This window comes from Saimiri boliviensis, chromosome 17 (genome assembly GCF_048565385.1).
Source record: "Saimiri boliviensis isolate mSaiBol1 chromosome 17, mSaiBol1.pri, whole genome shotgun sequence".
Classification (NCBI taxonomy): Eukaryota; Metazoa; Chordata; class Mammalia; order Primates; family Cebidae; genus Saimiri; species Saimiri boliviensis.
Genome location: NC_133465.1, coordinates 43,431,909 through 43,455,157, shown reverse-complemented (window position 1 = coordinate 43,455,157; position 23,249 = coordinate 43,431,909). Strand labels below are relative to the sequence as shown.

The window sequence follows — 23,249 nt, the reverse complement described above, 5'->3', positions numbered from 1 at the left end:
GTTGCATGCGCTCAATCATGTCTATTAGATAAACTGAATGAGAAGGCAAAGCATGACAAGTGCCACAAGAGACTACACGCCGCTCTAGATGGTGAAGAGACGCAAGGAGGGAAGGCATTTGCAGCGGCCTCCCAGGTCGGCGCTAGGACCCCGCCCGCAGACACCCTAATCCGCGCGGAGAAGACCCGGTGCCTGAGGGGAAGCAACTGTCAGGCTGGGCTCTCGGGCGCCGCCTGTCGCCATTGCACTGCCGCTGCAGCACACCCGCTCCCGCCCCCGGCCCTGAGCCCGCCTCGCGTCTCCCATTGGCTGTCCCCATTCTCCCGCCCCTCCCGAGCTCAGCCATTCGGAGCCTTGGGGTGGGTGGGGCTTGAGGCCGGAGTGGAGCGTAAGCCCTGATTGGCTGTACGGAAGGCGGCTACGTGGCCGAAGAAGGCGGGTCTCTGTCTAAACTGAGGCTCCGCCACAACTCCACAGGATTGGTGGTACGGCGGGGCGGGCCAGAGTCCGCGGCCTGAAGCGGAAGTGGAGAAAAGATGGAGGTGTGGGAACAGGGGCTGGGTGTGCGGGGGACTGGCACCGGACCCCTAACCTGTGTCCCCGGTCTCCCTCCGCGCGCGGCTCAACCCGGCCCATCGCTCTGGCCCCGTTCTGGCCCCTCAGGGTGGCGGTTGGGACCGTGAAGTGAACGCGCGAGTGGCACGTCCTCTTCCCGCGCTCACGTCCCTCTCCTCCCGTCTTCCCGTCAGGAGCATCAGCATGTGCCCATCGACATCCAGACCAGCAAGCTGCTCGGTAGGAGGGGCGTCCCCGCGCAGCTGGCTGTCGGGGGGAGGCCTGTTCGTTGTCCCCTGTGTCCCACGCCCGGGACCCCTGACGCCTGAAAGCCCGGGTTGAGGTGCTGACCACTGGCCTTGTTCTACGCCACCTCTGAGGCCGGAAGTGCTTCCCTGAGAGCAGCGGGAAGGAACCATTTGAGTCTGAGCTGCGTATCCTCCTTTAATGTGTTATCAAATCGCACCATTCAGGGACAGGATGAATGACTCGCTTTAAAAACAAGTCAGGGCCGGGGGCGGTGGCTCACGCCTGTAATCCCAGCACTTTGGGAGGCCGAGGCGGGTGGATCACGAGGTCGAGAGATCGAGACCATCCTGGTCAACATGGTGAAACCCCGTCTCTACTAAAAATACAAAACATTAGCTGGGCGTGGTGGCGCGTGCCTGTAATCCCAGCTACTCAGGAGGCTGAGGCAGGAGAATTGCCTGAACCCAGGAGGCGGAGGTTGCGGTGAGCCGAGATCGCGCCATTGCACTCCAGCCTGGGCAACAAGAGCGAAACTCCGTCTCAACCAAAAAAAAAAAAAAGTCAGCTAGGCCGGGCGCGGTGGCTCACGCCTGTAATCCCAGCACTTTGGGAGGCCGAGGCGGGCGGACCACAAGGTCAAGAGATCGAGACCATCCGGACCAACATGGTGAAACCCCGTCTCTACTAAAAATACAAAAATTAGCTGGGCTACTTTGTGTGTGTGTGTGTGTGGTGGCACGCGCCTGTAGTCCCAGCTACTCGGGAGGCTAAGGCAGGAGAATCGCTTGAACCCGGCGGAGGTTGCGGTGAGCCGAGATCGCACTACTGCACTCCAGCCTGGTGACAGAGCCAGACTCCTTCTCAATAAAAAACGAAAAAAACAGTCAACTACTAAGTGAGTGGCACATCTCAATTGGAACTTAAGTCTGTCTGACCCACTGTCCATTCTGTTTGCCTTATGCCAGAAAAACAAACAAACAAACAAAAAACCCTCATTTAAAAAGCTTCCGACCCGACGTGGTGGTTTATGCCTGTAATCCCAGCACTTTGGGAGGCTGAGGCTAGTGGATCACGACGTCAGGAGTTCAAGACCAGCCTGGCCAAGATGATGAAACCCTGTCTCTACTAAAAATACAAAAATTAGCTGCGTCTGGTGGCGGGCACCTGTAATCCCAGCTACTCAGGAGGCTGAGGCAGAGAAGTGCTGGAACCCGGGAGGCTGAGGTTGCAGTGAGCCGAGATCGTGCCACTGCACTTCAGTCTGAGTGACAGAGCAACACTCCGTCTCAAAAATAAATTTAAAAAAAGAAATAAAAAGCTTCCATGTCCCCCTTGATTTTAGGAGGAAGAGGGACCTAAGACCCAGTTGGAAATAAAAACCTTTTTGTGTCCAGGCCATCTCCAGGTTGTCTGTTTGGGGCCTGCATACCTCCTCCCCAGTTCAGATTCAAGGAAGCCCTCTTCGTGTGATCACACAGCTCCTGGCATTTTAAAATGCTTATTGGATTAATGAATTTGATGCCAGTCTTGTCCTTAAGATGGTGTCTGTTTGACTACCCCAGTCCGTTGCTTCTAGTTCTATGACATCAACAGAATTTTTCTGAAAACTTATAGGACTACAGCAGAGGGAGTATAACTGATACTAATGTGAGACCCCAGTGTTTGACCGGTTGAGGGAGTTTAGGTTCTGTATTCACCACTCTAGGGCCATTTAGTCAGTCCTGCTTAGTGGCCACTAGGGGAGCTTCTTTAGGCTCGCTTCGGATTTGTACCAGCCCTTCAGCCTGTGTGCCATCTTGGTGTGTGAGCTTGTTCTTGGTCATGAAAAAGGACCAATAATATGACAACCATTCGTTGAGGGTTTGTTTTGTGCCAGGTGCCATTTTAGGCACTTGACATTATTAAAATCACTATGATTTTATTTATTTATTTATTTTTTAGAGACAGGGTTTCACCATGTTAGCCAGGATGGTCTTGATCTCTTGACCTTGTGATCCACCTGCCTCAGCATCCCAAAGTGCTGGAATTACAGGCGTGAGCCACCGTGCCCGGCCTAAAATCACTATGATTTTTTTGAGTCCTTGCCATGTGCCAGGCTCACTGTTCAGTGTTTTACCTGCATTCCCTTTTCTGGTCAGTGTCTTATTATTCCCCATTTTACGTGTAGAGAAACTGAAGCACAGAATAGTAGAAAGACTTGCTCAAAAACTTGATAATGAGAACCCAGGACCATCTGACCACAAAGCTCAGCTCTTAGCCCTCACTAAGGAAATATGCATGGCTCTGAAGCCACAAATCTGGGCCCAGACTTTTAGAGGTGGTCCGATTGGTATTCATGTGTACAGGGTGGTAGTTCACTGTTCAGAATAGAGTCAGGTTATCTAGTCCTTAGGGCACTGTAGGTATTAGGGGCTTTGCAGCTGTTCATTCATCCGGTACTTGGCATAACCATCTTGTATTTTCCATTGTCATGGCTAATCCCAGCCCTGAGGAAGTGGAAGTTGAGCAGCATCCTCTGTCAGGAAGAAAGATATAATTACGCATAGAAGCAAAAATATTATGGGGAATTCAGAATGGTCAAAAGTGGCACTTTCATGTCAAGACCAATTTAAAGTTTTTGTTATCCCTGTGTTGAGGCAATTACTCCATAAAAATCACACTGCTGCCGGGCGCGGTGGCTCAAGCCTGTAATCCCAGCACTTTGGGAGGCCAAGGCGGGTGGATCACGAGGTCAAGAGATCGAGACCATCCTGGTTAACATAGTGAAACCCCGTCTCTACTAAAAATACAAAAAATTAGCTGGGCATGGTGGTGCGTGCCTGTAATCCCAGCTGCTCAGGAGGCTGAAGCAGGAAAATTGCCTGAACCAGGAGATAGAGGTTGCGGTGAGCTGAGATCACACCATTGTACTCCAGCCTGGGTAACGAGTGAAACTCCGTCTCAAAAAAAAAAAAAAAAAATCACACTGCTAATGAAGTCAGATTGTCAGAGCCTGTTTAGCCCCAGTCATCTCTTTGTGCTTGTCTTTATTCCCATCTTCCTATGACCTCCATACTTTAACCAATATAAAGACAACTTTAGACTGTGTATTTCACTTGAATCAGTGATGGAATTTTGGTGATGTGAATGGGAATGCTTTAATGTGGGTGTTTCTCATGTAGATTGGCTGGTGGACAGAAGACACTGCAGCCTGAAATGGCAGAGTCTGGTGCTGACGATCCGAGAGAAGATCAATGCTGCCATCCAGGACATGCCAGAGAGTGAAGAGATTGCCCAGCTGCTGTCTGGGTCCTGTGAGTGCTTAGGGACTATCACTGAAGTCCTCTCTTTACTGACGTAGTATGTATCAGCTGAACTACTCCCTTGTTATTTAGCCACCAGGGCTGGCATTTAGAGAGAGAGCAATTTTTATTTGAGATGTAGTTGCTGGCTTCTTCCACCATGAAATGATGAAAGGAAAAGCGATACACTAAAGTTACTGGCAGTATATTACACATGAATCAACTACCAGCAGTGGCCAGAGTAGGTGAGGAAGATACTGTAGTTCTCAAAGTCCTGTCTCTTGCTTTCCAGACATTCACTACTTTCACTGCCTAAGAATCGTGGACCTTCTAAAAGGCACAGAGGCCTCAACGAAAAATATTTTTGGCCGATATTCTTCCCAGCGGATGAAGGCAAGCAAATATGGGCCAAGGGCTGTTAGTATGTGGCTGGGGACATCCAGTCCAAGGAGTCATAGCCCCTGTGGTCTCTCTCAGGCTCCAGTGGAGATGCCTACATACAATATTTTCCGAACTTTTGCTCTGTCTCTATAGTTTATTCCAAAAGTAGATCCTCTCCCTGAATTTAATTTTCAGACCCATTGCTTTGGGGATCACCTGCACTCTTAAAGTGGTTGGTCCAGCTCGCAGTATAAGTTGAAAGAAGGACAAGGAATTTGTGTTTAATGTGATGTGAAAGCTGGGAGAACTTCCCCTGTTTACGGATTGAGCTGGGATGTGGCTGTTGAGTGCTTTTCTGGCTTAACATCCTCTTTCTGTTCTTACTCAGGATTGGCAGGAGATCATAGCCCTATATGAGAAGGACAACACCTATTTAGGTAAAGTGGCCCAGGCTGAGAGCCCTGGTATCTGTGGGGAAGCCCACTCCCAGAGTCCTGAGATACCAGGTTTATAGGAGGCACAGTCTGTGAGTGGGAAGAAACTGGAGTGTAGATGTTGCCTATTTGTAGGTGGTAAAATCAATTGGTTTTGATGGAATTGATTTTCCCACCCACAGATTGATTTTCCACTAGGTGGAATGCTGGGGGAAGAAGGAGGCCAGTAGTGGGCATTAGACATGCCTCAGCAAGCAGGTGTGTGTGGGTCCTCCACCACTCACCTCTTGTTAAGGGGGAGTGTGCAGCCCCCCCCACCCCCACCCCCATTCTACATAAGGCAGAAAAGGCACAGGTTCTCCTGGGAGCAATATCAAATGCCTAACTTGTGTTTGGGTTGGGTTTAGTATAAATAATAATAATGGCTAATACTTACTGAGCACCTACTAAATGCAAGGAATTGTGTTTGGTCTATCATGTGGATTCTCTTTTGCATTTTCACAATAAATGTTATTGTCACTGTTTTACAGATCAATGTTGGATTAGAGGGGTTAAATAACTTGTCTTAGGCTCCACAGCTGGTAACAGGAGGGGCTGGGAAGCTAACATCATGCTCACCACCACCACAAAGGGTGTGTGTGTATCCTGGGACATGTCTACCTCACGTGAGGGTGTCCTGGGCTGAATTTCCTTGGCCCTTCTCAGTGGAACTCTCTAGCCTCCTGGTTCGGAATGTCAACTATGAGATCCCCTCACTGAAGAAGCAGATTGCCAAGTGCCAGCAGCTGCAGCAGGAATACAGCCGCAAGGAGGAGGAGTGCCAGGCAGGGGCTGCCGAGATGCGGGAGCAGTTCTACCACTCCTGCAAGCAGTATGGCATCACGGTGAGCAGTGGTGACCTCTTTGCAGCCAGAGGACACCTGGGCCCCTGTCTGTCTTCCTCTGACCTCGTCTGATCCCCAATGCTGATCCCTAGTTGTGCCTCCTCTGGGCCAGGGTCTCACTTTTTTCTGGTCTTTGGATGTTTTCTTCAGTCTGTTGGACTCTGCCTCTCACCACTTCTGTCTCAGTTCCCCTCTTCTTCCCTTTCTAGGGTGAAAATGTCCGAGGAGAATTGCTGGCCTTGGTGAAGGACCTGCCAAGTCAGCTGGCTAAGACTGGGGCAGCAGCTCAGTCCCTGGGGGAAGCCATAGACCTGTACCAGGCCTCTGTGGGGTTTGTGTGTGAGAGGTAAAGAGGCCTCAGCTTCTCCTGGTGGGGTCATTTTGCCTGTGTTCCCCAGCTCATGTCTCTTCTCCACTTGTCTTTTTCCCGTATAACATTTGAACTTTTTATATACACCTGAACCTGTGGGGGCCTTGCCCATTTGACCATGTGACCCAGGCCAAAGCCTAATGTTGGCCTCATGCATGGTCGGCAGGAGAGTTAGTTGTGTGCTCTGTTGAAGCCCCACAGAGCAGGTGTTGCCAATGCTGCGGTTCGTGCAGAAGCGGGGAAACTCAACGGTGTATGAGTGGAGGACAGGGACAGAGCCCTCTGTGGTAGAGCGACCCCACCTTGAGGAGCCTCCTGAGCAGGTGGCAGAAGATGCGGTAAGATGGGCCTTGTGATGAGCTGTGGGAGAGGAGTGGGACCTACTTGTCTCTTCCCCACCCCCAACAGCCCAACCCAAGACCTGGTTTCAGAGTCCCAGAGGGAAGAAAGGGGGATTTGTGTGAGAGTAACTGTAGGTAGAAGGGTCCAGGAGGCCCTACTCCCTTATTTTTATTTTTCTGAGTATGTATTTTTATTTTTCTGTTTTCTTTTTTTTTTGGAGACAGCCTCTCGCTCTGTTGCCCAGGCTGGAGTACAGTGGCACAATCTCGGCCCACTGTAACCTCTGCCTCCCAGATTCAACTGATTCTCCTGTCTCAGCCTCCTGAGTAGCTGGGATTATAGGCTCATGCTGCCCCACTCAGCTAATTTTTCTATTTTTAATAGAGACGGGGTTTCACTGTGTTGGTCAGGCTAGTCCAAACTCCTGACCTGATAATCTGCCTACCTCAGGCTCCCAAAGTGCTGGGATCACAGGCAGGAGCCACCACGCCCGGCCCTGAGTATGTATTTTTCTCTGTGAGTGCTACAGAGGCTTTGTGAGGTGGTTCACTTTGAACTCAGAACCTCCATCTTGTGATCTTTCTGAAGATGGGCTTTCTTTGGGGGAGCTTAGAGGCCACTGCATTTGAACAGTGTGTTCTCTACAGAAGCAGCTGAGGCCTGTGGGAAGGCAGCCCCACTCTCCTTTTTTAATTAATTTTTGAGACTCTGTTGCCCAGGCTGGAGTGTGGTGGCATGATCTCGGCTCACTGCAACCTCTGCCTCCCAGCCTTGAGTGATCCTCCCAATTCAGCCTCCCTAGTAGCTGGGACTACAGGCATGCACCACCACGCCCAGCTAATTTTTTTTTTTTTTTTTTTTTTTTTTTTTTGAGACGGAGTTTTCGCTCTTGTTACCCAGGCTGGAGTGCAATGGCGCGATCTCGGCTCACTGCAACCTCCGCCTCCTGGGCTCAGGCAATTCTCCTGCCTCAGCCTCCTGAGTAGCTGGGATTACAGGCACGTGCCACCATGCCCAGCTAATTTTTTGTATCTTTAGTAGAGACGGGGTTTCACCATGTTGACCAGGATGGTCTCGATCTCTTGACCTCGTGATCCACCCGCCTCAGCCTCCCAAAGTGCTGGGATTACAGGCTTGAGCGACCGCGCCCGGCGCCCAGCTAATTTTTTATTAACATCTTTGTAGGGACAGGGTTTTGCCATATTGCCCAGGCAGGTCTCAGACTCCTGGGCTGAAGGGTTCCAGGGGAGCCTCCCAAAGTGCTGTGGTTACAGACATGAGCTACCATACCTGGCCCTTTTTAAATTCATCTTCCATGAGCTAACACTCTCTTTCCCTTTCTAGATTGATTGGGGCGACTTTGGGGTAGAGGCAATGTCTGAGGGGACTGACTCTGGCATCTCTGCTGAGGCTCATAGAATTGACTGGGGCGTCATCCTGGAATCACTCTCAAAGGTGAGGAGGCCCTCTCAGTCCATCTCTCTGATCACTACTCTAACCATAAGAAAAGTGTCATTTCTGTCTGTAAAGGCATCACTTGAAGTTCATAGCCCTAAGACTGGGTAGAGTCCAAGGCAGAGTTTCACACGTCACATGTCAGAGTTTTGTTTTGTTTTGTTCTGTTTTGTTTTGTATTGTTTGAGACAGAGTCTCATTTTGTTGCCCAGGCTGGAGTGCAGTAGCACAATCTTGGCTCACTGCAACCTCTACCTCCTGGGTTCAAGCAGTTCTCCTGCCTCATCCTCCCGAATAGCTGAGATTATAGGCACCTGCCACCACGCCTCACTAATTTTTAATAGAGACAAGGTTTCACCATGTTGGCCATGCTGGTAATTCCTGACCTCAGGTGATCCACCCGTCTCGGCCTCCCAGAGTGCTGGGATTACAGACAGGTGTGAGCCACCTCGCCTGGCCCATGTCAGAGATAAGGTTTGATGTCTCTTTTCCTGGTGTTTGGTCCAGGGTGTGGGGGTATAGGCAGGTGGGAACACTACAGAGCAGGGATGAGGTTGGCCATATAAATGGGCCATACTGCTGTCTGCCAGCTAAGTCAGGGCTGCAAGTCCTTAATAGAGTTGGAATGTGTAGCCGTTGACCTCATCAAAGGCTTTGGTTTATTCCGACTCCTTGGCTTAGGAAAATTCTCCCACCATTGCTAGAGTTCTTTGCTCTCCTTCCAGGACCCTGGAAGTGATGGGATAGACTGGGAAGATGATTTGCCGATGGCAGTGCTGGAAGCAGGAACTCAGGGTAAGTGCACCATCCCCTGCAGCCCTGGCAAAAGTGGGGTGCTCAAGGGTCCCCACTTGTATAGAAACAGAAAAAATGCAGCGCTAAGATGAGGCTTCTCATACATTTAACTGTTTCTCAAAACCTTGATGAGGATGTGAGTGGAGGGGGACCAAGAGAGGTTGTTGGTTTTTTTTGAGACGGAGTTTCGCTCTTGTTGTCCAGGCTGGAGTGCAGTGGCACCATCTTGGTTCACTGCAAACTCTGCCTCCTGGGTTCAAGTGATTCTCCTGCACCTGGCCCAAGAGAGGTTTTTAGAATTAGAGGTCGGGCATGGTGGCTTACACCTGTAATCCCAGCACTTTGGGAAGCTGAGGCGGGCAGATCACCTGAGGTGAGGAGTTCAAGACCAGCCTGACCAACATGGAGAAACCTCGTCTCTACAAAAAACACAAAATTAGCTGGGCGTGGTGGCACATGCCTGTAATCCCAGCTGCTTGAAAGGCTGAAGCAGGAGAATCATTTGAACCTGGGAGGCAGAGCTGCGGTAAGCTGAGATCGTGCCACTGCACTCTAATCTGGGCAACAAAAGCGAAACTCCGCCTCAAAAACAAAATTAGTTTAGAAACTCTGAACTTTTTTTCTTTTCTTTTTTTTTTTTTTTTTTTTTTTGAGAGCAAGTCTTGTTCATTCACCAGACTGGAGTGCAATGGCACGATCTTGGCTCACTGCAACCTCCGTCTCTCAGATTCAAGCAATTCCCCTGCCTCAGCCTCCTAAGTAGCTGGGGCTACAGGCGCGTGCCACCACACCTGGCCAATATTTTGTGTTTTAGTAGAGACGGGGTTTCACCATAGCCAGGATGGTCTCGATCTCCTGACCTCATGATCTGCCTGCCTTGGCCTCCCAAAGTGCTGGGATTACAGGCGTGAGCCACCATGCCCGGCCTGAAACTCTCAACTTTTTAGAGACCAAATGTGGGCCAGCTGTTATGGCAGGAGGGTTCCAGGGGAGTCAGGGGGCCCTAGAGTGTGACATGACCCCTGCCCTAGCAGCAGAGAAGATGTAGTGGTGTCTAAGCCACTAGAGGGCGGTGCAGGATGAAACTTTACCTCCCACCTTCCATCAGAGCAGAAAGCAGTCCTTTCCACCCCTCTGAACCCAGCTTTGGTCCTCCTCTCAAGCTGGGGGTTGGAAAGTGTTGCCTGGTTAGAGCTGAGACACCTGGGAAAAGGTAACCTTCCCCCTTGGATTTGAACAGGAAGTGGCTTTAGCACAATGAGTCTGTCCATATTAATCCTCCAGGGCTTCTCCAACTTGAGGGTCTTTTCCTTCTCCAGTCCTCTGATCCTTTATCACTTCTGTGTCTCTCTCTTCCTGGCAGCTCCAGAAGGTGTTGCCAGGGGCCCAGATGCTCTGACACTTCTTGAATACACCGAGACCCGGAATCAGTTCCTCGATGAGCTAATGGAGGTACTGTCATCCCTGGGAGATGAAGAGGGAGGCATGGCGCCAGCACAGGAGGCCTGACTCTGGATGCCTGACCTGGCCCTTCCTGTTTGTGTGAAGGACATAAGTGCTTTCTGTGTCCTGCAGCAGGAACCTCACATATTAGATGCCACCCATTCATCCAGTTACTTATCAGGTACCTTCTAGGCACCTGGCACAGTCTTAGGCACCAGAACTTGGGCAGTGAACAAGATAGTCAAAGTCCTTGACCTCATGGAGCTTATATTCTTTTTTTTTTTTTTTTGAGATGGAATTTCGCTCTTGTTACCCACGCTGGAGTACAATGGCAGGATCTCCGGTCACCGCAACCTCCGCCTCCTGGGTTCAGGCAATTCTGCTGCCTCAGCCTCCTGAGTAGCTGGGATTACAGGCACGCGCCACCATGCCCAGCTAATTTTTTGTATTTTTAGTAGAGACGGGGTTTCGCCATGTTTTTTTTTTTTTTTTTGAGACGGAGTTTCGCTCTTGTTACCCAGGCTGGAGTGCAACGGCACGATCTCGGCTCACCGCAACCTCCACCTCCTGGGTTCAGGCAATTCTCCTACCTCAGCCTCCTGAGTAGCTGGGATTACAGGCACGCGCCACCATGCCCAGCTAATTTTTTATATTTTTAGTAGAGACAGGGTTTCACCATGTTGACCAGGATGGTCTCGATCTCTTGACCTCGTGATCCACCCGCCTCGGCCTCCCAAAGTGCTGGGATTACAGGCGTGAGCCACTGCGCCTGGCCCCCATATTATTATTATTTTTTCTCAAATGCTTTGGGGGAGGAGCTTATATTCTAATGGGGAAGGCAGACTGGAAAATAAGATAAATAGTAAAATGTGCAGGATGCTAGATGGCACTAAGTGCCACAGAGAAAAAGAAAGCGGGGAAGATGATGGGAATGTCAGGAAGCCCTGTGGTTTTGTAAATGGTAGTCAGGGAATGCCTTGTTGAGAAGGTAACCTATAATCAAGACTATAGGTGATGCAGAGAAAACCATGCCGATGTCTGGCAGAAGGGCTTCCCAGAGAGCAACTGCAGAGGTCCCAAGGTGGGAGCAGGCCTTTCACAGCTGACCAGCAACATGGAGGCCGGTGTGGCTGAGGAGAGGGAGCCAGTGGGGAGTAGAAGAAGAGCTCAGAGACATAGCGTCTGAACTTTGGTTTGCCTCTGAGGGAACTGGGAAGCTGTTGAAGGTTTCAAGCAGGTTAGGAACATGATCTCATTTGTGTTTAAGCACAACCCCTGTGGCTAAGGGGTTGAGCAGCCCAGCGTAAGGAGCCAGCGTTCTTGGACCTTTGTTGTGGGGCTGAGAGGATAGGGTCCTGTCTTTATTAATCTCTAGATCTGCTCCCTTCCCAGTAGCCTGCTGGTTCGGAGAGCCACTGAAAGTTCTGTCCTTACCCAATTCTCTCCTCTTTCTGCCCAGAGGCTTCTCCTGGCCTCAAGGGGAGAGGAGGACAAAAGACATCTGTCAAGTTTTTATGGCAGAATAGGATTGATAAGATAATATGGCTGGCTCTTGTGTTATTTTCAGTCTTGCCTTAATCCACTGCTTCTCAAACATGTATTTCTGTTCCCTGAATCTCATTCCTCCCATGAAGACAAAATAAATACTTACCCTGGGCAGAGAGAACTCTTTGAGTCTCTGTATTAGTTATCTAATCCAGGCTGGGGAGAAAGAGTTAGGCTGGGATAGCAGTGGGGGGCTGAAGGGTGACAGTAGTCTGCTCTGAGTGCTTACAGTGTTCAGAGGAAATAACCCCTCCTTACCCAGAGTTTAGCCCTCACATCTCATTTTTGCATTTCTAAGTCTGAGGGCTTAGATTCTGAGTTCTTCTCTCAGTTTGAACCAGTTTATCTTCTTTTTTTTCCTTTTTCTTTTTTTTTTTTTTTTTTTTTTTTTTTGGTTAAAAAAAAAGAGAGTTTCTCTATCGCCCAGTCTGGAGTGCAGTGGGGCGATCATAGCTCACTATAACCCTGAACTCCTGGGCTCAAGTGATCGTCCCACCTCAGCCTCCTGAGTAGCTGGGACTACAGGCGTGCACCACCATGCTTGGCTAATTTTTAAAGTTTTTGTAGAGACAGGGTCTCACTATTTCCCAGGCTGGTCTTTTTTTTTTTTTTTTTTTGTTTTGTTTTGTTTTGTTTTAACACGGAGTTTCGCTCTTGTTACCCAGGTTGGAATGCAATGGCGCGATCTCGGCTCACCGCAACCTCGGCCTCCTGGGTTCAGGCAATTCTCCTGCCTCAGCCTCCTGAGCAGCTGGGATTACAGGCACGTGCCACCATGCCCAGCTAATTTTTTGTATTTTTAGTAGAGACGGGGTTTCACCATGTTGACCAGGATGGTCTCGATCTCTCGACCTCGTGATCCGCCCGCCTCGGCCTCCCAAAGTGCTGGGATTACAGGCTTGAGCCACCGCGCCCGGCCTCTTTTTTTTTTTTTTTTTGAGACAGAGTTTTGCTCTTGTTACCCAGGTTGGAGTGCAATGGCGTGATCTCGGCTCACCGCAACCTCCGCCTCCTGGGTTCAGGCAATTCTCCTGCCTCAGCCTCCGGAGTAGCTGGGATTACAGGCACGCGCCACCATGCCCAGCTGATTTTTTGCACCTTTAGTAGAGACGGTGTTTCACCATGTTGACCAGGATGGTCTCCATCTCTTGACCTCGTGATCCACCCGCCTCGGCCTCCCAAAGTGCTGGGATTACAGGCTTGAGCCACCGCGCCCGGCCTTCCCAGGCTGGTCTTAAACTCCTGGACTCAAGTGATCCTACCTCGGCCTCCCCAAATGCTAGAATTGCAAGTGTGAGTCATCATGTCCAGCATGAACCAATATTTCTTCTGTTCTCAGCTTGAGATCTTCTTATGCCAGAGAATAGTAGAGTTGAGTGAGGAGGCAGACGTCCTGTCTGTGAGCCAGTTCCAGCTGGCTCCAGCCATCCTGCAGGGCCAAAGCAAAGAGAAGATGGTTGCTATGGTGTCAGTGCTGGAGGATCTGATTGGCCAGCTCATCAATCTTCGACTGCAACACCTGTTTATGATCCTGGACTCACCAAGGTCTGGCTTCCCCTTGACGCAAGCCTCTGCCATGTCGAGCAGCTCTGCCTCCTTGTATTCCTCCTCTTGTTCCATGACTCCTTAGTTCCCATCCCTGCCTCCTGGCCATTGCCATCCACTGGGGATAGGGGTTCTCTTTGGGGTAGGAGGGGGTGGTTTGATATATACAGGAAGAATCTGCTTACTTCCTGAGTAGGACACAGGAATTGGGAGTGGATATTCCTTACAAGGAAAGGGTTTAAGGGTGTGCCAATTGGGGGTTTGGTTTCCCAAGCCTCTCACCTCCCCAGCAGCTGAATGGGAATGCTCAGGGTACACAGCTATCCCAGCACTCATCTGAGTGCCACGCACAGGTATGTGGACCGAGTGACTGAATTCCTCCAGCAAAAGCTGAAGCAGTCCCAGCTACTGGCTTTGAAGAAAGAGCTGATGGTGCAGAAGCAGCAGGAGGCACTTGAGGAGCAGGCGGCCCTGGAGCCTAAGCTAGACCTGCTGCTGGAGAAGACCAAGGAGCTACAGAAGCTGGTGAGACAAGAAAGAGAAACCTGCCACCGGGAGGACTGGAATACCCACTCCCAGTTCCCCTGTCCTACTCAGGAAGCAAGCAGATTCTTCCTGTATGCATCCCAGTCTGTGCAGGGCAAGGCCTGAGCTCCCCTTCTTCCACCCACTTGGTATTGCTCTTTCAGATTGAAGCTGACATCTCCAAGAGGTACGGCAGGCGCCCTGTGAACCTGATGGGAACCTCTCTGTGAAACCGTCCATGTTCTTGCCTGCCCATCTTCTCAGCCTTTGGGATGAAGATGATAGCCAAGGCTGATGTTTTGGGGCCCTTCAAGGCAAAAGACCAGGCTGACTGGAGGATGGAAAGCCACAGGAAGGAAGCGACACCCGATGGTGATCTTGGTACTCTCCATGCTCTCTATAAGAAGCTGTCGTGATTGGCCCTGTGACCTATTAGGTGAAAACCACAGCTTCTCCTTCTAGTTAGTGTAGTGAACTTAATAAAAGAGGAAAAAACTCTTGCTTCGGTACTGATAGTTTCTGATGCTGCTGCTTTGAGCCTGCAGTTGAGGTTCCGCACCTGTTTTCATGGAGTTCTTGATCCAGGTGGGCTACCCAAGCCACCAGCTCTCACTGTGGAGCCCCAAGTTGAGGACTTTCCCTCTGCTTCTGGTGATAAGGAGGACCCCAGATGTACAGATGGTTCAGCAAGGGGCTCGGGGATGGCTGTGCGTGGGCTCCTTTCCATAACCAGACTCAGGCCAGAAGCTAGAGGGGAGCAGTCAGGCAGCAGCCTTGTTGGAGCCAGCAAAGCCGTATTTTCCTTTTAATCACAGCTTACCTCCAGGCAGAGGGAAAATGCGGTTTGGGGAGGAAGGGTCTGATAAACAAGGTGGAGACAGGAGCTGTCACCTTCCCTGGCTGCCTGTCCACTTCCTGCCCATAACTGCCCGCTCTGTGATCGGATAGAGCCCACCCCAGGATAGCATCCCTCTCCCAAGCCACCTACCCATCCCCATTTCCCAGGAAGGGTAGGGGTTGAGGGTGGCCGGCAATTCGATTTTAATTTCATAGCAGAGCAGTTGATTCATGGCTCTTTGTCGCTGGCGTTGACTCCCGTAATGACTTTCCATCAAAATGAAAAGTGGAGTGACACCACTCATTATTCCTGCTGCTTGTTATCTCAGTTCTGGGGAGGGCCGCCCCCTCCCTGCTGCCTTTCAGCCGTCCTGGACAGTGAGTGATGGCCCCTATTAATCACCGACCCCGCGGACTTCAGCAGACACACGCTATCCAAAGGAGAGAGAGATAAGGCAGCATGAACTGTTGGAAGCCGTTCCTATCAATTAATGTCAACCCACCACTTCTCCCCAATCTTTGCCTGGTCACCTCCTTTTGGGGGATCAGGAGCTGAAACAAGTCCAGGAACTGGAAAAGGAAAAATATTGGTGTTGAACATGGAGGTAAGACTCCGCAGACTAGCAGGGCATAGAGGAGCTGAGTGGACTGCACTCCGCCGTCGGCGCTGAGGAGGGAGGCTCTTGGCCTAGGGAACTGCCTGCTGCTCTTGGTCCCTCTCCCTCTGGGAGAATGCCTGCTAGCTCCTACCCCGCTTGTTCAGCTGCTGGCTCCGTTGGCTGTCTGGCCGGCCTCTTGCAGTAGCCGTCAGTTCACTGAGGCATGCTACCCTTGCCCATTCTAACATCCCTTGCCCAGTCACCAGCTATTATTCAGACTCCATCACTTACAAGAATGGAGCTTTAGGGAGAAGCCCTATGGATCAGGTGACAATGGCCCAGGCCTGATTCAGCCCTCCAAAGCTCCTGCCCTTGCCCTTGCAGATGAGCACCTGACCTGCTTTCCCTGCCCCACCTAAGGTCATCGAGGGGAAGTAGTACTCACTGAGGTTTGGCCATTTTCCCAGGAAGGGAAGTGGGTTAGTGTTTTCTCAGCCGATTTTGGCCCCTTTGGTAAGCAGTGTGTTTAGGCGACTGTTCTGGCTCACAGATACTAGGTTACTGCTTAACAGGTGACATCAGGGCCCACCCTGATGATCCCTAGGCTGAGGCAAGTGGTTTCATAAAAGCCTTAAACAGGATAACATTGGATTTGTTCTCCAGAACCTTCAGCCTCTCTTTCCTTTTCTCCCCGCCTGCTTCCTGGGTCCAACGGGACCTTGGCCAGGCTGAAGACACTGATGGGACCACCTGGCTGCTTCTCCCTGAGTAAGGGCAGCTCTGTGTCTTCCAAGTCTGCTTCTGACTTTCCTGAGCTTTCACTGGTTGCATTTGGGTTCCTTCCTGTATTTCACAGAATGGCCTCAGAAGTCGTTGTAGGAACAGAATGAGTTAAGACATGCAGAGCTCTTAGAATGCTGCCTGGTACGGAGGAGGCACTTGCTGGACATGTGTGAGCTCTTATTTTTGTCTTGGGAGACCATGATGAGGACTCTCCATCCTGGCCTAACTTGCCTTCTTGGAAGGGAGAGGTGAGGGGCTTTAGGGAACCTTGAGACCAAGTTTCAAGCAGTCAGGTTTCCAGGGTTGCTAAAAAAAAGTTCAGGGAAAGAGGGAGGCGGTGCATTGAGATTACACCCTCAGAATCCTTAGTTTGATGTGAATTATGCTGCCAAGAGCACACTATACTTCTGTGTTGACTTTTATCCCACCTCTTTCCAGAAAGGATTTAAGGCAACGCCTCTCACTACTTGGCTAAGACTCCTCACCAGGCTCTAGATAAGGAAGCAGTGAGTCGCTTTTCCAAAATTCTCTGCTGGCTAAATCTAGCCACCGCTCAGCCCCACTCACTGCCTATCTGCCCAGACACTGCCTCTTTTCCCTGCATCACCTCTGCCCTGTCCTCTCCAGTGTGGTTCTCTTTATAGACTCCAAAAGTAGGATCCCTTTGCTCTGCAGCCTGCAGTGGCTGACTGTGAACATGGGATAAGTGGAGTGCTAAGGCTCGTTTATCTGGGTCTCAGCAGTCCACCCCCTGTACCCCTCTCAGGGCCTGCCGGGATCATGGGGAGTCTGGCACATCTAGAACTCCTTTCCCATTGCGAGTTCAGAGCAGGGAACAAGCAGCATCATTCAGAGTGAACATCTCACCCAACTAAAGAATTAACCTGCTCTGTGGATCCGACTCATGGAACCAAAAAAAAAAAAAAAAGAATTAACTTGTTCTGGAGAGTTGAGGACAAAAGAAAGGCACATCCCCAGACTTGCTGGAGCCAACCTTGCTGGAGCTCCTCACATGCACCATCTAACCACCATTAATTCCCCAGATGTTGCATGCAGTTTCTCCCCAGAAACCTAGGTCCTGTGGCTCTTCTCTGCCTTTTCATACACTCCTACCCATCCTGTTAATGATTTTTATTTCATCTTTTTTTAAAACTTACTATTTTTTTTGAGACAGAGTTTCACACATCGCCCAGGCTGGAGTACAATGGGGCAATCTCGACTCACTGCAACCTCTGCCTCCCAGGTTCAATTGATTCTCCTGCCTCAGCCTCCCAAGTAACTGGGACTACAGGTATAGTAGAGATGGGGTTTCACCATGTTGGCCCGGCTAGTCAAGAACTCCTGACCTCAGGTGATCCACCTGCCTCAACCTCCCAGAGTGCTCGTATTACAGGCATGAGCCACCATACCTGGCCTAAACTTATTTTTTAAATAGAGACAGGGTATCACTATGTTGCGTAGGCTGATCTCAAACTCCTGGCCTCAAGCGATCATCCTGCCTCAGCCTCCCAAAGGGCTGGGATTACAGGTGTGAGCCACCTCGCCAGGTCTATTTACTCTAATTGCCATTTGTTTAATCTCTTTCCTAACTCCTGTACATGCACATACAAAATCTAATAAAAGTAATTGGAAGGGCTGGGTGCGGTGGCTCACTACTGTAATCCTAGCACTTTGGGAGGCCGAGGCAGGCAGATCACAAGGACAAGAGATCAAGACCATCCTGGCCAACATGGTGAAACCCCATCTCTACTAAAAATACAAAAATTAGCCAGATGTGGTGACATATGCCTGTAATCCCAGCTACTCAGGAGGCTGAGGCAGGAGAATCACTTGAACCTGGGAGGTGGAGGTTGTAGTGAGCCGAGATTGTGTCACTGCACTCCAGCCTAGTGACAGAGTAAGACTCCGTCTCAAAAAAAAAGGCCAGGCGCGGTGGCTCAAGCCTGTAATCCCAGCACTTTGGGAGGTCGAGGCAGGTGGATCACGAGGTCAAGAGATCGAGACCATCCTGGTCAACATGGTGAAATCCCGTCTCTACTAAAAATACAAAAAATTAGCTGGGCATGGTGGCGCGTGCCTGTAATCCCAGCTACTCAGGAGGCTGAGGCAGGAGAATTGCTTGAACCTGGAGGCGGAGGTTGCAGTGAGCCGAGATCATGCCACTGGATTCCATCCTGGGCAATAGAGCAGTACTCCATCTCAAAAAAAAAAAAGAAATTTGTGTTCTGCTCCCCCATAATCCAACATGTCCAAATCAAAGCCATTATTGTTTACACCCACACTGCATCTCTCTCTTATTTCCTGAGATTTCATCAGTGGTGTCCCAGGCTCTGCTGGCTGCTTTCTCTAATCCACCCTTTCTGTGTTGTTCTGGACCTTTTCACCCTAGTCATTTCCCTGCTTAGAAACTCCGAGGCTCTGTAGTGACCCAAATTCCTAGAGTAGCAGCTGCCAAGCCCTGCATGATTGGACATTTCAGCCTGGGCTACCCACCCAAGATACCAAATCCATATGTGTCCTCAAGGCCTCACTCTTAATTCAGCTCCCTTCAAACCATCTTGACTCCCTACTCAGATGAGGCCCAAACACATCTCTGTGGACATCTCCAGTTGCCCCTGGAGAATTAGTCACTCCCTCAGCAGCATCCTGCAGCCCTGTGCAGGTGTCCTTAGGGGAGCTCTTATTGATGCTGTTACTTGCCTTCCTGAAATGCCTGCCCACTGAGCTGCTTGAGGTCAGGGATAGTGTCTCGCCCACATTTCTGTCTCTCTTGGAGTATCAAACTTTAACTTCTCTGAACTTCAATTGTTTTAATGCTCTCTAAAATAACTTTGACCTCTGACATAGTATGATTATGTGGCTTACAAGTTAACACAAAGGAAGAGTCCCATGAAGTACTAGAAGTTTGGGAAGATAATTAAGGTTAAGTCAGCTTTTTTTTTTTTTTTTTTTTTTTTTTTTTTTTTTTTTTTTTGAGATGGAGTTTCGCTCTTGTTACCCAGGCTGGAGGGCAATGGCGCGATCTCGGCTCACCGCAACCTCCGCCTCCTGGGTTCAGGCAATTCTCCTGCCTCAGCCTCCTGAGTAGCTGGGATTACAGGCACGTGCCACCATGCCCAGCTAATTTTTTGTATTTTTAGTAGAGACGGGGTTTCACCATGTTGACCAGGATGGTCTCGATCTCTTGACCTCGTGATCCACCCGCCTCGGCCTCCCAAAGTGCTGGGATTACAGGCTTGAGCCACCACGCCCAGCCAAGTCAGCTTTTTAAATGGACTGATGGCCAGGTGGGGTGGCTCACGCCTGTAATCCCAGCACTTTGGGAGGCCGAGGCAGGAAGATCACTTAAGCCCAGGAGTTCAAGACCAGCCTGGGCACAGTGCCTGCCTACCCTGAGGATCATTTCTGGGCCTCATCTCTCCTCTTTCCCTGTTTGGTTGAGGGCAATTCTGGAGAAGAGAGTAGAGGGCTGTTGTCCCATCCTTTTGGAGATATTATTGCTTCACAGACCCAGGTTCGCTAGCAAACCTGGGGCCTCCTCCCCTGTCTGAACGCCACCTATCTGCTGGGCTTTGAGCGAGCAGCTCTGCCCCCTGAATAGTCAGGCCTGAGGAGCTGTGTCCAGGGTAGCTGTCCTGCCTGGCAGAGCCTGCGCCTAGCAGGAGGGCATCAAGGCTGCTGCGGGAGTATGGAGCCTGGGGGCACCAGATGACCCAGATCTGCCTGTGTCCTCCACATGCCCTTCCCCCCTGGTGACCGCCAGGGCCTCTCTGAGTAAATTGGCCCTGAGTAAACTCTTACTTAGCCAGCCCAACACCCTCCTCTCATTCCCCAGGCTTCAAAGAAAACCAGTTTGAATATTTAAACTTCTCCTGTGTATCTAATAAAAAGTTCTGCACTATTTAACGCCGCAGCTATCCATTACTGTCGGGAGCAGCCCTCTCCCTCCCAGCGTTCCCCTCCCTTCCTCTCACCCAAACCACGCGCATGGCAAAGCCATTTGTCAAACCGCTTTCTCCACTGGCTGCGCTTGGCTGTGTCTGAAAGGACAAGCCGCCCCACAGGGGAAGGTGGGAATGAATAAAGGGGCTATGCAAATTGCTGCTTAATCTGCAGAGAAACACCCAGGCTTTGGGGAGACGCTCATTACTTCTTTTAACTGTGATTAACGGGCAAATTAAACCCAAGCCCTTAACTCTCTCCTGGCAGAGGACTTGAACGCAGAGCGCTGGGCCAGTGAGGTTGGAGGGAGATAGTTGCTAGTGGGGTCTGCAGCCAGGGACCAGAACAAGGAGCATCCGTTCTGCCCCTTAACCCTGGTAGAAGTGAGGGCGGGCCCCAAATGCCTGAGGCAGACCCAGCACAGCTAACCTTAAATCACAGGGAAGCAAGAACTTAGTTCTGTCTTTCAGATTTCTTTCAGCCTCTCAAGAAAAAGCAAAGGCTGGGCACGGTGGCTCACTCCTGAAATCCCATCACTTTGGGAAGCTGAGAGAGGTGGACCACTTGAGCCCAGGAGTTCGAGACTAACCTGGGCAACATAGCAAAACGCTGTCTCTACAAAAAAATACAAAAAATTAGCTGGATTTGGTGACCTGCACCTGTAGTCCCAGCTACTGTGGAGGATGAGGTGGGAGGATCACCTGAATCTAGAAGGCAGAGGCTGCAGTGAGACAAGATTGCACCACTGCACTCTAGCCCGGGTGACAGAGACCCTATCTCAAAAAGGAAAAAAAGTTAGTCCAGGTGTGGTGCCTCATGCTGTAATCTCAGCACTTGAGGAGGCCGAGGCGGGTGGATCACAAAGTCAGGAGATCGAGACCATCCTGGCTAACACGGTGAAACCCCATCTCTACTAAAAATACAAAAAATTAGCTGGGTATGGTGGCACGCACTTTTAGTTTCAGCTACTTGGGAAGCTGAGGCAGGAGAATTGTTTGAACCTGGGAGGCAGAGGTTGCAGAGATCCGGGATTGTGCCACTGCGCTCCAGCCTGGGTGACAGAACAAGACTCCGTCTCAAAAAAAAAAAAAAAAAAAAAAAGGTGGTAACATGGAGGCCAGGCACAGTGGATCATGCCTGTAATCCCAGCACTTAGGCAGGCTGAGGCAGGTTGAGCTCAAGAGTTTGAGACCAGCCTGGCCAATATGGTGAAACCCCATCTCTACTAAAAATACAAAAAAAAAAAAAAAAGCCAAGTCAGTAGTCCCTTGGATTTGCTGCCATCCTTTCCCTGCTTCCCCCTCACACGCCACCACCCCCCACTGCACAAAAATCCTGGGAGAATTTCTTAGACCTCACCTGCCAGAACATGCCAAAGGTGTGGCCAAAGTAGCTTCAGTTACAAAAAGTTGCTGGTCAGAGCAGCCCCAAGTCTGGTGCTGGAAAAGTGTGTTGAAGGAGCCTCCAGATATTCAACTCCAAAAATGACCTTGAGACCTATTAACCAGAGAGGTGAGGAAGCAGGAGGTGGCTGAGCTGAGTGTGCTTCTGGAAGGGAAGGCACTGGGAATGGCCCCGTGCAGGCCCTGTGGGTTACAGGTGCATACCCTGGAGCATACCACATACAAGGGCTCAAAGAGCCAAGGCAGCCGTCTTCCTTATCCATCTGTGGGTTTTGGTTTTGGTTTTGCAATAAGACATTTGTAGCATAAAATGTATCATTTTAACCTTTTTCAAGTGTACAGTTCGGTGACATTCACATTGCTGTGCCACCATCATCACTATCCATTCTGTTTTTGCAGAATATGGAGTCATCCTATGAGACCTGTAATCATCTCTAACAAACAGCAACAATGGAGGCAGGGCCTTGTAACTATAAGAATTCTGTTTGAAATCTAGAAAATTAGAGAACCCCCACAGGAGCCCCGGAAGGTTGAAATAGAGGCCTGCCGTTCAGGAGGCAGGTTTGGGAGGAAGTCCTGCAGAGAGACCCCCGTTAAACATAGATTTCCCCTAAGCTTGAGCGATTAGAAGGTGAAAGATGACATACAATAGTGACAGACTGTCTGTCAACCTAATGTGGCCGAGGAGAGACACGGCTCCGTATTTTATTTTGTCATAGAGTCGATCAGTAGGTCTGTCATAGAAACCAGCCCTGACAGCTCGCTCAACAACTCTGCTCTCTTTTCTTAACTCCCAAAGCCCAGCTCCACCATCTATTAAAACATCCTGGGCTGTCAGGGATATTAAAAGGCTCTGTCACTCCTTCTTAAAACAGTCATAAATACAATCTGGACACCAGCATTTGGGCAGGAGCCCCGGCACTAAGTGGGAAGAGGCTACAGCAGGTATGCCTGCCTTTCTTGACAGCCTGGGCTTTGGCATTGTTCAGATAGAAACTATGGACTTACCTCCTTTTTCTCTCCATGGATGCAGGAATCAGAGCCTTCTCTAACGTCGTGGATGCCTGGTATTTTGAAACGACTGTTTTTTGTTGTTTTGAGACGGAGTTTCGCTCTTGTTACCCAGGCTGGAGTGCAATGGCGCGATCTCGGCTCAGCGCAACCTCCGCCTCCTGGGTTCAGGCAATTCTCCTGCCTCAGCCTGCTGAGTAGCTGGGATTACAGGCATGTGCCACCATGCCCAGCTAATGTTTTTGTATTTTTAGTAGAGACGGGGTTTCACCATGTTGACCAGGATGGTCTCGATCTCTTGACCTCATGATCCACCCGCCTCGGCTTCCCAAAGTGCTGGGATTACAGGCTTGAGCCACCGCGCCTGGCCAGAAACGACTGTTCTTGACCATAGGATGTAGTCTTTGGTAAATGGAACCACAACTGGCAGCTTATCTCTGGCCCCTCGTGCCCCTAAACCACACCTGTTCCAAATGCCTGCCTAAGGAGTCTGGTTCCCAGGCCACCCCAGCTGGTAGGAGCGAGAAGAGAAACAAAAAGGTAACCAGAGTCTGAATTTTCCTCCACCATGGAGTTTGCCTCTTTTCCTCTTCCACTCTCCTTGCTCCATGCAGCCTGAAAACTGCCCTGCCTTGCTAAAAAAAAAAAAAAGCCTTATGGGTTCCAGAAACTGACCTGAGACTTTTCAGGTAGAGTGGGCTCCCCAAAGTGCAGGCTGGAGCTTATGACCTTGCCAACTGAAGGAGCCCAGTCATCTCTGATTTTTTTTTTTTTTGAGATGGAGTCTTGCTCTGTCGCCCAGGCTGCAGTGCAGTGGTGTGATCTTGGTTCACTGCAACCTCTGCCTCCTGGGTTCAAGTGATTCTCCTG

At 50.3% G+C, this 23,249-nt stretch overlaps 1 protein-coding gene across 2 annotated transcripts; it reads left to right on the top strand.

Moving 5' to 3' along the window:
* Positions 1 to 446: 446 nt before the first annotated feature.
* Positions 447 to 14,313, top strand: CDK5RAP3 (CDK5 regulatory subunit associated protein 3). 2 transcript variants are annotated; one of them, XM_010341844.3, is made up of 15 exons: positions 447 to 542; positions 750 to 795; positions 3,966 to 4,097; positions 4,378 to 4,478; positions 4,855 to 4,903; positions 5,606 to 5,784; positions 5,994 to 6,130; positions 6,348 to 6,492; positions 7,841 to 7,951; positions 8,677 to 8,746; positions 10,110 to 10,198; positions 13,074 to 13,279; positions 13,633 to 13,804; positions 13,969 to 13,991; positions 14,119 to 14,313. In XM_010341844.3, exons 1-15 carry the CDS (start codon positions 537 to 539, stop codon positions 14,264 to 14,266), a joined length of 1,614 nt encoding a protein of 537 aa, XP_010340146.2. In that variant the 5' UTR covers positions 447 to 536; the 3' UTR covers positions 14,267 to 14,313. The 2 variants fall into 2 exon arrangements, with proteins under 2 accessions (XP_010340146.2, XP_003931270.2); XM_003931221.4 differs by having other exon boundaries at positions 448 to 542; positions 13,969 to 14,313.
* The last annotated feature ends 8,936 nt before the right edge of the window (positions 14,314 to 23,249 follow it).